Consider the following 16,592-nt stretch of genomic DNA (forward strand, 5'->3'; position numbering starts at 1 on the left):
TTATTACGACCTTCTACGCGGTTCCTGAACGCAACGCGAGCGCCCTCCCTCCTCCTCTGATTGGCCGGTTCAGACCAGCTGGTCGTAACGTAGCAGGAAGTTCCAGGCTCCCTGCATCTGTGTTTCGCTGGAGTTAGCTTAACGATTCGATGCTGCGACGATAGTAAAGCGGGTTCTGGTCCAGCTCTCTGTGCGTGGGAAAAAAAAGAAAGAGTAAGAGACACAATGTCGTCTTCAGAACCCGACGGAACCTTCAGTCATCTCAATGCGTTTGAGAAACTGTCGTGGAGGCCCTCCATCCGCGACTCAGGTCGGTAAACAGAACCAGCTGCTAACGACAGCAGCCATGATCGCCACACAAACAGCAGCCGGAGTTTTGTTTTTGTTAGCGATGCTTTTATTTATATTTTGTGCAATTAGCCTGAGCTGTGAGAAACGGCGGCTTTGGTCGCTGCAGCAGGCAGGCTAAGGTTAGCTAACATTGCTACGGAAGTAAACAACAGCTTTTTTTAAATCTAAAAACAGACGTCAACATGTGGCGATGTAATGGAAAACCGCTCTGAGACTTAAAGCTGCAAATAAACTCACATCTGACTCAAAAATATGTGTGTTAAAGATTAATATATGTGTTTAACCTCTGGTCTCAACACTACTGATTCATTTTTGTCTCTAAAGTTTAGGTAGATTGTTTAATTCTTATTTTATATCAAAGTTTTCAACTAGTTTCTTTTCATAAACTGTTAGTTTTGGTTAAGCAGAAAATGTCTTGGTTTTCACTGCTCAGCCACAATTGTTTTTATTTGACTTTTGTTTAATTTGGTCATGTTTATTTACTGAAATTTGTATTTAATAATTATGTCTGTATATTCACAGTTTCTACAATGCTTAAATCAAACCTATGTGCTTTCAGAATAAACATTGACCCTTTTTTTTTGTCTCTTTCTCAGTCACCAAAAAGCGAGCCCGATGGCTTCAGGCCCGACGACTCTTCTCCCCCACCTGCCCTAACCTGCGGATCCCCAACAGGTTTCTGAGAGAAGGTGCTGAAACTTCAGGGAACAAAATCGGTGACGGATTAATACCCGCCCAGGATTCAAACACAGATTCTGATTTTAGTGTGAATGCCATTTCTCATGCAGGACACTGCATACCGCCCGCCCGCAGCGGACACCGCTGTGTTGCAGACAGCGCCAACCTCTACGTGTTTGGAGGCTACAACCCTGACTTCGAGGAGGCGGGCGGCTCGGAGAACGAGGACTACCCTCTTTTCAGGGAGCTCTGGCGGTTTCATTTCGCCACAGCCACCTGGCAGCAGGTTCGCACAGAAGGCTACATGCCCACAGAGCTGGCGTCCATGTCGGGTAAGAGTCGATGGGCTGTAGTCTGGCGTCTGTCTGCATTTTTTCTGGCCTCTGAAAGCTTTTGGAAGTAGGAAAAAAGATGCTTTTTTATTTATGAAGGTGAAACTGAAAGAGGCTTTTAGTTTTTTGAAGAAAACCGTATTTCTTTAGTGACGTTATCCCACATGCACTGTATATACTGATTATCTGTGTTCTGACTGAGTACAAACACTGAGAATTAGGGGTGTAATGGTACTTGTATTCATGCAGAAGTCTTGGACAAATATAGGGACAAGACAACAAATGTGTTAGTCTCAGCCAATCAACCACCTCTCTCATCCCGAGGAGTGAGCTAATAGTTTTTCATGTCTTCCACGATAAAGCCATCTAAACCACTGTACAATCCCCTTCACACAGAAAAGTGGGATGCACTGTGCAGGGGTCCAGCCCAGAGCAGGGAGGAGGCATTTGAAAATACAGGAAGTAGCTCCAGCTGCAGCTTGGAAGCTGAGAGACACACGGAGAAACATAAAAATAAAAAAAAAAGGCTGCAGAGTGATCGCTCTATTAGTGGAAACACATAAATGCAGAGTTTGTGTGTGTTTCCTTCTGACTGAATGCACTGAGGTGTGTGTCCTTCTGTCCTGCGCTCCGACCTGCACGTGTTGGCAGAATTTGAATTTCACCAAGACATGCTTATCAAAACGATGCAACTAAAAGCCAAACATTCACTTAAACCTAGACTTCAAACATGATGTATAGTGTGAGAAATGACTCGGTGTAACAGTTTGAGACACTTTCATGCTGGGGTTTTTGTCAGATGTAGGACGGAGTTTAATGATGTTTATGTCTGTTTCTCAGCTGCCCTACATGGAAACAACCTGCTGGTGTTTGGTGGCACTGGGATCCCCTTTGGCGAGAACAACAGCAACGACGTCCATGTCTGCCATGTCCTGTACCGACGATGGAACCTGCTGAGCTGCAGAGGGAAGAAACCAAACAAGATCTACGGGCAGGTAACGTTTGAGTCGGTGGAGACCCGGCGTACGGTTTTGTGTCACCGACGGACACTCACCCACACGTTCCCCGTTCCCAGGCAATGATTATCATAAACGACTACTTGTACGTGTTTGGAGGGACGACCGGCTACCTTTACAGCACCGACCTGCACAGGTTGGACCTGAGCACCAGAGAGTGGAGCCACCTCAAACCTAACAACGCACCGTCGGATCTTCCTGAGGAGAGGTCAGTCCGCACAGTCGAGTTCAGGCGCAGCAGCTACAGCGGTGTGTTTACCCTTAACGACCCTGCATGCGTTACTGAAAGTCAGGGAAAAATGTTTGTTTCAGGTACAGGCATGAGCTGGCTCATGACGGACAGAGAATATACATTTTAGGAGGTGGAACTTCCTGGACTTCGTATCAGCTAGATAAAGTGAGACGAACATGAACTAAAAGTTTAGTTTTTCCTAAAATAATGTGGCATTTTATTCATTTATTACTCTTTCTGCTCGTCAGATTCATGCATACAACCTGGAGACGAATTACTGGGAGGAAATATTAACTAAACCCCATGAAAAAATAGGTATGACTTTCACCTTTAGTTGTATTTTAGTTTAGTTAAAACCACCTGATGGATGTGATTTGTCTGTCGTCACAGGATATCCTGCAGCTCGTAGATGTCACAGCTGCGTTCAGATCAAAGACGGTGAGCGGCGTTTCAGCAGAAACTTATCACAGTAACGATGGACGTCCTGACTCATTCCTGGCTGGTTTTGTTTTCCCCACTCAGAGGTGTTTATATGTGGAGGTTATAACGGCGAGCTGATCCTGTCCGACCTGTGGAAGATAAACCTTCAGACGTTCCAGTGGACGAAGCTGCCTGCCGTCATGCCCGAACCCGCCTACTTTCACTGCGCCGCCGTCACTCCGGTCAGTAAAATGCCATCTAATTTAAAAACAATCCAAATGGAAAACCTCCTTTTACATTTTGTTTGCTGGTCGTTCTCTCGCAGGCGGGCTGCATGTACGTCCACGGCGGCGTCGTCAACATGTCTGGAAACCGACGGACCGCCTCTCTGTACAAAGTGTGGCTAGTGGTTCCCAGCCTGCTGGAAATGACCTGGGAGAAACTGCTGAAGACATTCCCTCATTTAACGCAGCTGTCCACCCTGCAGCTGCTCAGCCTCGGACTCACACACACATTAATTCAGAGGCTGAAATAAGACTCGACACGAGGACTCATTAAAGTGGAGCGAAACACCGATGAGTAGAGGAGGGAAAAAAAAAACGCTCGATGATGTCAGATTGTTACGAAAATCCTTCAAACTTCTGTTACATTTCCTTGAGTTTCTCTGTCAGGTTTCCTTCAGAGGCGACAGAGCAGACTGCTCATTTTAACCTCTATGCACTCACGATGCTCGTTTAAAAACTTTAATTGTCAGAGAAACCTGTGGAGCATGAAAATAAGTAGACTCTCCAAATATCCATTTCAGCTCATGATGCGAGCCCTGCTGCAGCCGGGCGACAGCAGTCCTTTTAAACGCTGCTGTTTTTATTTATTTTAAAATGAGTTAAACTGGCAGCCTGTCTTTATGGTTTGAGAGGACCATAGGTTAGTTATTCACAAAGAAGCAATCTGTTTGTTAAGGACTTCAAATGTACCAGCTGTCCTGCTCACAGATCACATTTAATTGAAGAAAACTTGACTTTTTAGGCCTCTTTTAGACTCCTAACATCACTGTGAAACTTCCGTGCCTCTGCAGTAGTTCCTCCTCTTGATTTGTGGCTCCACGTCGATTTCTCAAACCTTCGGTTCTTTCATCGTTCGGTGCCTTCTGACCTCAAAAAAAACATTCTTTGAAACCATTGTTTTTTACGAGTTGTGTGAATGACCTCCATGGTGCTCTCCACTTGAGGCTTTAGACTTCTTTTAGACGTTTCTGCTCGTAATGTAGTTAACAAACTCGTAGGTTTATTTATTGTTTTCAACCACTGTGCTGATTATTTTGTTACAAACTTTAAAAATGTACTTTAAACATGTAGCTGGTTTATTTTTTTTAATTGTCATTTTCAGTTTAAGTTTTGTTTTTCACATTTTTCTAGAGGCTGTAACTCTCTCGTGCTTTGGTACTTGGAAACTTAAAAAAAAGTGCTTTTCGGACTCAGAATGGTAAAAACTGTGAAGTGTTTTAGAAGCGACCAACACTGTCAAAATGTTGGTGGGTCTGTGAGACACCAGCAGTTCTTTTCCACGTACTGTACATTCAGACCACATGCCTTTTATTTCATGCCCTTTTTCCAGACGTCACAGCCTTTTTTTATGCTTTTCTTGAAGCAGTCCGCTCAGTGAACCTTTTACCCGAGTTAAGATTGTCGTGTTTATGTTTGTGTCTCTTCAGATGCTGATGGAAGGTAAATCTTCTGCATGTAAATGTGTTTTGTTTTTTTTTGTTTTTTTGCATGTAACCTTTACAGATTCTTGGTGGAAGAAGTGAATGTGACCTTAAAAGGTAAAAAAAGGCTGCATTGTTTGGTCATTTCTGTCAGTAAACAATAAAAAACAGGCAGCTGGTTTTTGAGAAACCTTGTTTCTTTACTTTCTAAACATCACCAGTTTCCAGATAACAGCTCATTTATCACAGATATGTACCATTTATGACCCCATGTATACAAACCTCATCCCAGCTGTACATAAAATGTTACTTTTGGATTAAATACTCATTATACCGTTAAAAAAATACAGTTTTTACCTCCTTCACAGTTTAAAAAGACAACATGCGTCTAAAAACTCAGTTAAATATGTTTATCTGTATCGTTCAACAGTCAAAATACCTGAGATTAAAAACTAGTTTAGTTCCCAAATCATCAGTCGTCGCTTCTACCAAAACTCAGAGACTGCGTGACGGAAGCTGCTCGTTCAGAGTTCTTCAGGTTTAAAATGGTCCGACCTTTGAGCTGAAAGTTGACCGCGCTCCTAACAGCCGGCTGGAGACGGAGCGAAGTAATACAGAGCCAGAAGGATGAGGTAAACGACCACCAGAGCTGTACCTGAGGAGAGCGGGGCGCTGATAAATACACGACTGAGATGAATGTTAGCAATGGACCCGAACAAGATGGCTCTCTTTTTGACTAAAGATCAGTTCTCATGGATCAAAGCAGATTTACTGAACCAGAACTGATCTGGTAATTATGACTGAGGTTAGATAAACTCTGGATTTTCTACCACATTCTGTGTGAATCAGTCTAATCTTCAAACTGAGGCAGAATGAATTTCTCTTCTCCTTTCCAGGTCGAGGGGGAGCTGGTCTCCATCTCCAGCAGTCACTGTGTGAGAGGCAGGGGACACCCTGGACAGGTTGTAAGTCCATCACAGGGACACAGAGACAAACAACCATTCACCCTCTCACTCACACCTCAGGATAATTTCAGACCTACCAATTAACCTAATGTGAATGTTTTTGGTCTGTAAGAGGAAACGGGAGTACCCAGAGGGAGAACGTGTAAACTCCACCCAGAAAGGCTGCAGGTCGGGAAGCGAACCTACATCCTTCTTGTTATGAGGCGACAGCTCTAATCGCTGCTCCGCCATGCCATGCAGGATGATATATAGATCATATTTACATCAGGTCTACAGAGAAGTCCTTCCAGCTGCTGATGCAGAAATGTTTCTAAAACATAGTCTTGGCAACTCTTTAGAAGCAGCTGCAGGGTTTTGTTTATGCAGATACTGAATGTAAATCAACCTGAGCGTTTAGGGAGCGCTTTAACAGCACATTTGGGGACCATTCTGTTGAGTTACATCCAACACATCGTACTAATACAAAAAGTAATTTCACGAGAATATTATTAAGTCTTTGATGCTTTGATTAGACTGTTTCTTGAGTTTGTTTTATTTAAATTTCCAAATTTATCTACTAAAACTAAACTAATTAACTCTTATTTACTTCTTTAACCTTTTAAAACGCTCCAAACTTACCCTGAAAATAATCAGACTTGCCATCCATGAAGATGTAGTTGACTAGAATGACACTGAAAATGCTGGCCCACATGTGCTGGTCGCTGAAGACGAGCACAAACCCCACATCCTGGAAAAAAAGCAGAAGACGATTCCAGCTGTAAAACTTCATATTATTTGTATTGTATTTGTGAGGAAATCAAGAATAAAAGAGAGGAATATCTTACGCAGAAGGCGTTGAACAGGACCAGGATCGGTATCTGTAGCATGCAGACCTGCACAGCAATACAGCTTCCAACCTCCAAGCTGAAACAAAAAGCACATTTAAGATACAAAAACGGATTTTTAAACTTCATTTTCAGTCAGACGGAAATTACCTCAAACTGATGTTGTTCTGGAGGGCAAACTGAATCCCGTTAACGATCTCTGGGATCTCGGGGACCATCGCAAGAACCGTCACCCCTATGAAGTACTGGAGGAAGGAGTAGAGTGATGCTGACGCAGCTGGAGGAGACTACAAACCGAGCGCGCTCAGATCGGCGTGCAAACCTGAGAGACGTTGGGCTGGTTGAGTATCGGCTGGATGTGTTCGGTGGCCAGGTCGGCACACGCCGACGTGAGCACGGTGGCCCCGATGAGGATGAGCAGAGACCTCCACCGCGACCAGTGGACAACTGCCCCCTGGTGGCCCAGGGCTGCACAGAGAGAGGGACGCTGTAACCATGACAACAGCAGCTTCAGCGTTCATGGTTTAAAGAAAACAAAACAGAAGGTGACTCGCGCTGTCAGGCGTGTGAATCGTACTCTGTCCGTTTCCAACGTGGATGTCATAGATGTGGGAGTGTGTTTTCAGAGTAAATATCAGACCGATGATGTAGGCAGCAGGCAGGAGGGCGGACACCGTGTACACCAGAGGCCTGACAAAGACACAGGACAGGTAAGACACCCGGGCTGGGCGGCAGTTAGTTCAGCAGCTCATCTTTTAACACAAACATATTGTAATAAATGAAGTTCCTGGAAGATTCACCCTCAGTTTACAGTACATACCCATGAAGAAGTTTCTTTTGTTTTTAAACAACTCTGTGAATAAATTAAACGAAACTCACTCAACGTGGTTGTGGAACAGTGTACCGTTCTTCTGTTGGCAGAAACAAAGATCAGAGTTAATCTCAGCGCGGCGCGCGTGGATCTGAGCATGTTTCAGAGCTCCTCGTGTCTAATGACCAGATCGTAGTGGCAGTTGTGGCACACGAACGGGCCGCTGTCGTTGCTTGTGCCGTTCCCTCCTGTGGCGTTGGTGCACGCGTCGCACACCAGGTTTCCGTACGCCTTGGAGAACAGAGTGGGAGCAAACACGCCTGCAGACGACAGACACAAAAAAAACAAGGTTTTCACAAACTGGAGAAACAAAATCTGTTGTCGCATTAATTCGATTTGGAGCTGAATCATTTCTCTTTACGGGTTTTCTTATGACTCGCCTCCCACAGAGATGAAAAGCAGCGCAGAGCTCACTCCTGCAGACCGACTGTTGAATTGTTGCTCGTTGTGTTTCAGGCCTCCGATGATCATGCAGATGCCCTGAAAAAGACGAGATTCTCATTCATGTGTGCTGACGAATTCACAGATGGCAAACGTGGCTTTGAGGCGATGTTCAGACTTGGCGCGAACACTAACACGTCGAATAAATTGACTTCTGTGCTGGAAAAACGGAAAGCCGATCCACTGTAATTGACCAGTTGGCTCACGGGGATGAAGAGGATGCATCCGAGCAACGTGCCGGTCAGCGCCGCCTTAACGACCTCCTGCAGGCACGGGTTGGCTTCCCGGTGACCCCTGAGCAAGGCTGTGATGTAAAAGGTCAGCTCGGTGATGGAGCCAAAGGTGGCGTTGACCACCGCGCCGACGGCAAAGTTACTCTGGGCAGAGATGCTGAGGACACAAAGGTGATCAACAATTAACACAAAAGAGAGAATTTACTCCTGTTTTTGTTACTTGCGTTTGCTCGAAGGCTTAAAAAGCTGCTTACCTGGCAATGCCCATACCAATATAATATGAGAGCGGGATGATGGAGCCGATCGCTATGGCGAACTTGACATCAGAACTGGCAAACTGGTTTTCTTTGTCAACATATCCAACTATCAGAGCAACTATAACTAGAGGGAGGAGGTCTGAAGCAGTGAGTCAGAGATCATAACAGGTACATGACACATAGAAACGCTCAGTTCTGAAAAAGGATACTGACAGCGAACACATTAATCCCATCAACAGTGTACTTGTAGTAGTACCAGTTTGCAGCGTGGTAGCAGCACAGCAGTGCTCTCGTCTCGTAGCCTTGATGCTGAAGTTTAATTTAAAAAAAAAACATAAATGAATTTGTCTAGGATTGCATTTTGTGATGGGTAAACTCTAATTCACCTTTCTCTGTGAGCTGGTGGAGATGTAGACTTCCTCAGGAGGCAGGAGGAGAATGACGCCCAGAGTCTGAGCGTTCATCTTGCAGACGGGGATGGTGAAGACGAGGATCCATGAGATGAAGCAGACCAGAGAGTGAACGACGGCCAGGGGAGGATATCCCAGCAGCAGCCACACGTAGGTGGAGAGGCGACGCTGCACAGCGAGGAGGGGAGACTTCAGTCGATCACAAACACAACTAAAAATTTAAACACTCAAACAGGAAAGCTTCACAATCTGCACAGGTTGCGTAATCACCCGCTCTCAGATCCACAACAAGTGCTCAGAACTGTTTGCGTAGCTTTGTATTTTCTGTGAGTCTGGACTTTTACCCAGTAGGGGGTCCGCAGAGGTGGTTCTGGTCCCTCCGGAGTCTCTGCGTCTGCGGGTGACGGCAGCAGAACGGGTGAGTTATCCTCCCCCGTCTCTACGCCGCAATCACAGTCCGGTGCTTCCTCGCAGCATCTCCTCAAAGTACTTCCAATCTGGACAACAACAAAACAAACAGCCACAGCAAAGGACTGTTTTTGTCTCAAAAGAAAAAAACAAAATGTGTTTGAAAAATGTACCCTCTCGATTTTGTCCTACATTATCTTCACAATCAGCAAAATATATCAAGAAACAATATGTAAAGAGCTCCTTACAGATCAATTAAATCAGATCAAGCAAAAATCTGGGTTGTTAAACTGGCATAAAACATAACATTAAAGATTTGACAGGAATATCATAGAATAAAATGCCTTTTGTCTGTTAAAGTTCAGACGATGCTATTAAGATTCTGTAAAGAACATTATCTGATAAATATTAGGGTTTTTTTAAATTTTATTTTACTTTGCAATAAAAAAATAATTAATGTGATCAGTTCAGGGTTAGGTCAGACTCCCTCTATATGGAAAAAATAATTAAATAAAGATAGAATAAGTGGTAATTAAAGAAACAGAACTGAACAGAAGGTGCTGTAAGTTTCTACAGTAATAATACAGCAGAATATGTTCTTTTGAGTAAAGTGCAGCTCGCAGATCGGACGGGTCAAACGGGTCAAACGGGTCAAACGGGTCAAACGGACTCCGTTATGCAAAGATTAATCCAGTGGCATCGTGGCGCCAGAGGAAGTGGGTTAAATGAACAACTTGTTCTATAAAAAGTGACATTTGACACTGTTTAGCTCACCAGAAAATGACTGACATTTTGTTGAACTTCTGCTGCTTGTTTTCAAGAAATCCAGGAGAGTATTTTGAGTGAACTCGTATTTACTGCCTTTAAGTTCATGCAGATATGTGTTACCTTGAGTTTTAAACCGTCTCCTAAAACAGCTGCTTAGCTGAAGGTTTGTTTTGGCGGCTTTCTTTTGTTTTGTTTTTTCCACCCTCTTTCAGTTTTAGTCAAGAATCAAGTATTTACACAGGATGTTGTTTGGTTTATTAGGAAGTGAAGAAATTTAATCAGAGAAGACAACCTGAGAACAGCAGAAATCTGCCAGCGTAAAATTAACCAACTCAAAAATAATCAGAGGCAAAATAAAGTGAAGGCAAGAAAAAAAAGTGTCATAAGATGAGATTTTTATGCGAGTATTTGCATTTCGGACAGAAAAAGAGTTCCAATTTCTTTATATACGTGCATTTCTTTCATCATTTGTCATTTTGCAGAAATTCAAACGAATGTGAAGTGTCTTCACTGAGAGGAGGAACTGGATGGAGATTTGATCAAACTTTCAGCGGCGTCTTTAGCATGGCACTAATGTTGTAAAGTTGTGGTGTTGTTTCATCAACAAGTCAGTAAAGCAGAAATAACAGTTTAGCACGAATCAATCACACTTCTGTTAGACCAGAGGTGTCAAACTCCAGGCCTCGAGGATCCACTGTCCTGGAGGTTTTAGGTTTTTCTGCTTCAACACACCTGAATCAAATGGTTTAATTACCTCCTCACCCAATCATAAAGTTCTCCAGCAGCACGTCCACAAGTCATCCATTTAAATCAGGTGTTTTAAAGCAACAACACATCTAAAACATGCAGGACAGTGGCCCCCGAGGAATGGAGTTTCACACCTGTGTGTTAGACGAAACTGAAAATGAAAACAGGAAGCGCGTCTTCTAAAATAAACCCAAACAGTACCTTGTGAATTGTGTTACCGAACGGCCAGAGGAAGTAGCAGCCCAACTTCCAGCAAAGTTTACCTGAAAAAGGGAAGAGAGTCGATTAAAAGGCCGGGAGATGGTACTTAACATTTTAACATTTTTACCGACTGGCTCGCCTACCGTAGGGGACCCCAATAATCGTGACGAACATCAGAGTGCCGATTACAAAATAAGCCAGAGACACCCACCAAGAGAAGAGGAGCACGTACGCAACATTTCCACACGTGATGAACTGACCTGCAAACAGACCGCCAGAGAAGGAAAGGCCGTCAGGTAGAGGCAGACAAATCCTTTAGGAATCTTAATTTTACAAACTTTTAAACTCTTAGCCCTTATGACAAAACTGAGTGACCTTGCTGGCTCCTCAAACTCTAAAAATAAGGATCCTCAGGACGATAAAAACATGTAGTTTGTATGTTTTATTACTAAGTATACTTTGAATGATCTTCAGCGTGTCAGAATAACACTGTAAATATTAATATAATTACTAATATTTTAGACTGAGATGTATGAAAACAAGGTTTATACATGCATCAAAATGACTTAGTGTGTATATATGTTTTTATTTTGCAGTAATAAAAACAGATGTTCAATAATAACTTAAGTATAACTTCAATTATTTGTAAGGTAATCGGGTTTAACTGCTGTTATGATTAATCTGACCCCTCTTTTCTCACTTAATCTGTTATATTTTTAAAATATTGAGGTTTTTCTTAGACAATACATCTACAACATATAATAAAGCAGCGGATCCAGGTCCGAACTGAACGACAAGTCGATCCAGACCCAGCCTGTGTTATAATGAATCGATACGATGCGATGAAGACTGGCTCTTTTAAGAGTGCGCACAGAGAGAGTGAGAGACTGAGACAGAGGAAATTAGCTGTAAAAGGTTGAACCTCAGAGTTCAATAAATGCTGCGACACTTTAAGCCACGAGCTGTTTCTCTTCTGCAGGGTGAAAAAAGGTTGCAGCTTCAGGCCTCCAGAGGCGTCATTATCAGAAACTAAGGAGGCAGAGAAGATGTGATGTCGCACGGTCATGAAGTTATCCAAGTTGCTAAATAAATAAACGAGTTAATCGAGTTTAGGTAAAAGGTTCCTTCTGAAACTACAGAGCACGTTAAGCTTTGCTGTCAAAAGTCAGAGCGGTTTCGGTTACAAAGCAAGCCATTTCCTTTGGTTGTTAACAAGTTTGATAAAAAGAATATGATTATTGCTAGTTGTTCCAGACGTTTGACTACCAGCAGATTAAATCTGTCCTCTGTGGAGGACATTTGTAAAACCTGAATGTCTCCCACCCACTGCATGATTATGAATGAACTCCTTTTGCGTCTACAGAGGACATTCAAGGCTTTTCAGTGATACCAAATGTGAAGCTGTGGGGCTAATTACCTTCCAAAGATTGGATATTTAATAAAAAAAAAACAAAAGTGATTGTTCCTGGTAGTCAAGGAGGATGTAGAAATCAGATTTGGACCTTAGAGTATAAAGTTTGATTGCTCCTGTAATAAAGAAACGTCATTACAATCTATACAAGCTCAATAAACTGTACCTGGGCCTGAGTGTGGTTTAACGACGTTTAGTTCGGAGTAAAGCTCTTTCACAACTGCTGAGCGGTCTTCGAACGGTCGCTCTGTCACGTGGCTCTTCCACTTTCTGAAACCAAACTGAAACCCCACACCAGCTGTGAAACTGAACGCCCCTCTGATCTCCGCCAACTCTCATCTGCAATGGCCGACCATCGGACTGCGTACCCTGTAGTTGTTGACCAGTTTATTGGCCTCCACCTCGTTCTCGGCTCTGATGACTCTCCTGCTTTGGATCTCCTCCCAGCTGTCGTCACAGGCATGAGGGCTTGCACCTGAAACGACAAAAACAACAACAAGAAATAAATAACTGTAAACATCTGAAACATCTGTCGGTTACACTTTTTGAAACGTATGAATCGTTGGTACAAAATGCTCACATGCTTGTGCAGACGTGCATTTTGTTGAAGGACGTGTTGCGTGAAGTGTAGTTGGACTGCATGCGTGTTTTGCGTTGAGTTGTTGGGAGCCCTGCAGCCGGTCGTGGACCTCTTCATGATCGTCACTTGTCTGAAGATCTTGATCACACGAGGAATCTGAAATGTCAGGTACGACGCAGATCAGTCCCGAGAAAGCCGAAAAGACATCGATGATGGCGTTTTCCCAAGATAAACTGTCACAAACATCAACAAAAATCCTGCATGGACTGAAACAGGTTCGTAGGACTAAACAGGAAGTTATTTTAGCAGCTTCTCATGATCCAGAAGTCACTTCTGATTCAGCTATTGTTCTGCCTCATGTAGCTTTAGCTCCTAAGCAAAGCCATTCAGCACTCAGACTGTGTTTTCACAGAAATGCAGTTTCTTTAGTTACAGATGATTTAATATTTTGGAACAGCAGTAACTGTACAACGACCTTTAGGCAAACAAGACAGATTTGTGCCTAATGGGTCCTGATTTTTGGACATGATTAAAGATTTATTGCTAATTTTAATTCATCCATTACTTATTAGGGGACAGAAAAGTCAGAAGCTGCTCTACTTTTGTCAAGAAGGCTTTTGTTTTAAGAACAGTGCTGCTGTTCACTGATTTACTGCTTCTTGGCGTCATCTGACTCGAGTCAGACCGTTTGAGAGCCTCAGCGTTTCGATTCTGACGCATGACAGTGCAGAACATCTGAAGGAATTAAACTTCCAAAATCACCATGGCTAAAACTCAACTCTCCCCATCACTCGTGCTCTGAGACTTGTTTCAGTTTCTAGTATGTTTGAGCTGATTGCAGCCTGACCGCAGCTGAAAGCGTCCTGCAGGAGACCAAGAGGCAGGGCTGCAGTGAAGAAGAGAAACACCACGCCACTCGTTATTCATTCATCCATTCATTCGTGTTTATGGAAGGAAACAAAGACATCCTACGATGAATAAATACTGAGGAAACAACTGGGATTAAAAGACAATGACACGACAAAAACAAGCACTTCTCCTTTTCATCAGTCCTCAAACCAGTTTTAGTTCTTCATTTTCTGTTTTTAAGTTTTAGCTTCAAGGCGTAAAAGAAAAGTTTTAACAGATTTCAGAAGGATGTTCAAGATAGTTTAGTTTAGTTCCTTATTTCAGTTTTGTTTTGCCCAGAGGTGAAACGTTTCCCCACGTGTCACGTGTGTCATTTACCCTCTTTGACAAGTGTTTGTACTATGAATTAATAGACGTGAGATTAGATATTGATAAATACATTTGGTTCTGAAGTGCAATAAGGAGTTCAAAGACTTTTCTTTTATTTTCACAATGCCACTATAATGATAAATGGATTAAATGAGCCTGAAAGCCAAAAGCAGTTAAAATACTAGTTTTTGACACATTCCTGGAAACAACCGAGGCGAATGATTGACTGAAACGATTCAAGGTGAGGTGATTTTAGTGACATGAATGGCAGCGGGTGATATGCATTCCTTCAAGAAATCACTGCAATGTTTAATACAATGAATTCAAACAAATCTCTTCAAAACAAACTTAAGAAAATTAAGTTTGACCTACTTATTTAAAGCAAGTCATCACCCCTCTAACACTCTTTTGACACTGATTATATTACAGTAAGTATAATAGCTTCCTTACCTTATTGAAGAAGAGTAAATAACTGTGATTTTTTTTTCTATTTATGTTCATTCAATGGGCATAGTTTTGTTTTTTGAGTGTATTTGTGTCACAGTTAATACCCACCCCCCACACATCCATCTTAGTAGGGGAAAACCCCTCTAATTAAACAGTCGTGACTGTATTTATTTTGTTAGTGTTGAGCTACATTCTCCTCCTGTGCGGGATTTAAAACATAAACACGCAGTAGAGTTAAAATAAAATGGAGAACGCTGGCGACTTATACGGTCAGCGGGTACAAATATTAAAGTTATATTTATTATAACTAGCTAAATACGGAGCTAAAGCCGCTCACCCTGCGTGTGTTCAGCCGGTTTCCTCCTCCGGCTGTTCGTTTCCGAGCTCTGGGTGGACGAAAGTGACATCTCCCCCGGTGAAAACCCGTAAAAACAACCGGCCGTTAATTCACTCCAGCCCGGACCCGTTCATCTTCTCGAGACACTGCTGCTGTTGCTCCGAGTCGCCGAAGAAGAAGAAGACGTCGCGCCGCTTGGAATTGTGGGAAATGTAGGCCACGCTCCTGCTGTTCCTTAAAGGCAAACGCGACAATAAACCTAATTTAAAACAATTTATTTTAACGTAAAAATCAACCAAAGTGGCCTCATTATTATTATTTTTTTTACATTAGCAGAAGAAGAACGTTTGTAAGTTTCAAGCTATAAAAATAATACCTTGTTATAAAATGATACAAAGGAAATTTCTCATTTCTATCGCTATTATAGACAACAGATTTATTGATAAATGGCTCCACAGTTTGGTCAAACAGAGGTATGACAGATGATCTGATTAGGTGCAAAACAAGCTGCTATCTTCATTTTGGTATTTTTCTGTGGTTAAACAATGAAAATCATCTATCAAAAAAATAAATAAAATGTTCTTGGCATTTTAGCAGCAAAATTTAAAAGAATCAAATCAGAATCAGATGCAAATGAAGCAGTGATGTATAGTAGGAATGTTTTAATGAAATACAATCATTACCAAACAAAAAAAGAAAGTGTAGAAGTAAAACATAAAAAAACAGACTATTCCTGTCTGAAAATCCTTTTAGGTTAAAGAAACTTTAACATCAATTCCCTAAAATGTTCATATATCCGCCTTGCTCATGTCTAATTAGCTGTTTCATTATCTTTTTAATTTTGCATTTAAGCTCTTCAAAGTTTCATTTTTACAATGACAGACTGTAAAACCTTTAAAAGAAATGGGATTTTTCTGTGTATTTCATTATAACATCAAGTCCTGAACCAATACTTATTGTTATATAATTTAAACATCCTGTTTTAAACAAGGATTTAAATGTTTTTTTATTTAAATTTTTCTTTTGGTATTTGCAATTGTCGCATTTTTTTCAATTTAATGATTTGCTGGTGCTCTCAAACAGGTGTATCACATAAACAGAGAAAATTTAGCACAGCCAGGTGACTTTTTATGTGTTTAATTCTGATAAAGAACTTAATTTAATTGATCCAAAGTGTCAATACAAGCCATAAACTTTATTTAGTGCACATTTTAAACCCGTATCACTGCTTTAATTAGAAACCTAAAAGTGTTCTTCGAGAACTTTTAACTTTTTTCTTTCAGTTATAGAACTTTTATTAATGTTTAATGTCTAAAATGTTACAAATTCTGCAAAAACAAAATTAACAAGTCAAAGACAGATCTGTCCTTGTAATGAGTGCGCTCTAAAGCAGCCTGTAGTACAAAAACTGAACACAACAATTTAGCACAAATTAAAGGCAGCAAATATATACACTGAGTTTGGTTTTAATCAGATTGCATAGAAATCCTGCCAGTAGGATCAGGAAATGCAGAATATCTAAGTCTGTGATGAATACTTTGTTTCCTGTAAAGCAAATTTTGTGACAATATAAACCATAGATTAAACTATCCTAAACTGTTAACACTTAGAAGTTAAATTATAATGAAGTAAACATACAACAAGCCTGCCTTAAAATAGAGCCAAAATAGAGTGACGTCAACAGATTCATCTTCTAAAAGAGGGATATAAATGTCCCCAATTTATAGTATCATGTCCGCA

General features: G+C 41.7%; 2 protein-coding genes across 4 annotated transcripts; one reads left to right on the forward strand and one right to left on the reverse strand.

Annotated features, from left to right (window-relative positions):
• The first annotated feature begins 88 nt into the window (after positions 1–88).
• LOC108239987 (kelch domain-containing protein 10) lies at positions 89–4,913 on the forward strand. The gene is made up of 10 exons (XM_017423074.3): positions 89–310; positions 948–1,040; positions 1,140–1,361; positions 2,202–2,356; positions 2,437–2,585; positions 2,690–2,774; positions 2,858–2,924; positions 3,000–3,047; positions 3,132–3,271; positions 3,355–4,913. The coding sequence occupies exons 1-10, from the start codon at positions 226–228 to the stop codon at positions 3,562–3,564; spliced, it is 1,254 nt and encodes a 417-aa protein (XP_017278563.1). The 5' UTR covers positions 89–225; the 3' UTR covers positions 3,565–4,913.
• On the reverse strand, positions 4,718–15,019 carry cax2 (cation/H+ exchanger protein 2). Of its 3 annotated transcripts, none has more exons than XM_017423072.3 (20): positions 14,853–15,019; positions 12,851–13,006; positions 12,639–12,745; positions 12,437–12,551; positions 11,003–11,119; positions 10,860–10,921; positions 9,080–9,232; positions 8,712–8,903; positions 8,535–8,634; positions 8,323–8,464; positions 8,042–8,225; positions 7,775–7,874; positions 7,521–7,654; positions 7,403–7,434; positions 7,101–7,213; positions 6,846–6,991; positions 6,674–6,768; positions 6,524–6,602; positions 6,318–6,426; positions 4,718–5,389 (listed from the first exon to the last, which is right to left on the reverse strand). In XM_017423072.3, exons 1-20 carry the CDS (start codon positions 14,920–14,922, stop codon positions 5,316–5,318), a joined length of 2,280 nt encoding a protein of 759 aa, XP_017278561.1. In that variant the 5' UTR covers positions 14,923–15,019; the 3' UTR covers positions 4,718–5,315. The 3 variants fall into 3 exon arrangements, 2 of the variants coding, with proteins under 2 accessions (XP_017278561.1, XP_037834295.1); XM_037978367.1 differs by having other exon boundaries at positions 4,718–5,688; XR_005233752.1 differs by lacking the exon at positions 4,718–5,389 and having other exon boundaries at positions 6,366–6,426; positions 6,846–7,010.
• Between the last annotated feature and the right edge of the window lie 1,573 nt (positions 15,020–16,592).

Source organism: Kryptolebias marmoratus, linkage group LG11 (assembly GCF_001649575.2).
Source record: "Kryptolebias marmoratus isolate JLee-2015 linkage group LG11, ASM164957v2, whole genome shotgun sequence".
Taxonomy (NCBI): Eukaryota; Metazoa; Chordata; class Actinopteri; order Cyprinodontiformes; family Rivulidae; genus Kryptolebias; species Kryptolebias marmoratus.

Coding starts and splice junctions, on each gene's coding strand:
- LOC108239987 (XM_017423074.3), top strand. CDS start 226: ATGTCGTCTTCAGAACCCGACGGAACCTTCAGTCATCTCAATGCGTTT. Junction 2,586..2,689: donor TCGGATCTTCCTGAGGAGAG/GTCAGTCCGCAC, acceptor TGTTTGTTTCAG/GTACAGGCATGAGCTGGCTC. Junction 2,775..2,857: donor CTTCGTATCAGCTAGATAAA/GTGAGACGAACA, acceptor TCTGCTCGTCAG/ATTCATGCATACAACCTGGA.
- cax2 (XM_017423072.3), bottom strand. CDS start 14,922: ATGTCACTTTCGTCCACCCAGAGCTCGGAAACGAACAGCCGGAGGAGG. Junction 8,226..8,322: donor ATTGGTATGGGCATTGCCAG/GTAAGCAGCTTT, acceptor TTGTGTCCTCAG/CATCTCTGCCCAGAGTAACT. Junction 7,875..8,041: donor GATGCATCCTCTTCATCCCC/GTGAGCCAACTG, acceptor CGTCTTTTTCAG/GGCATCTGCATGATCATCGG.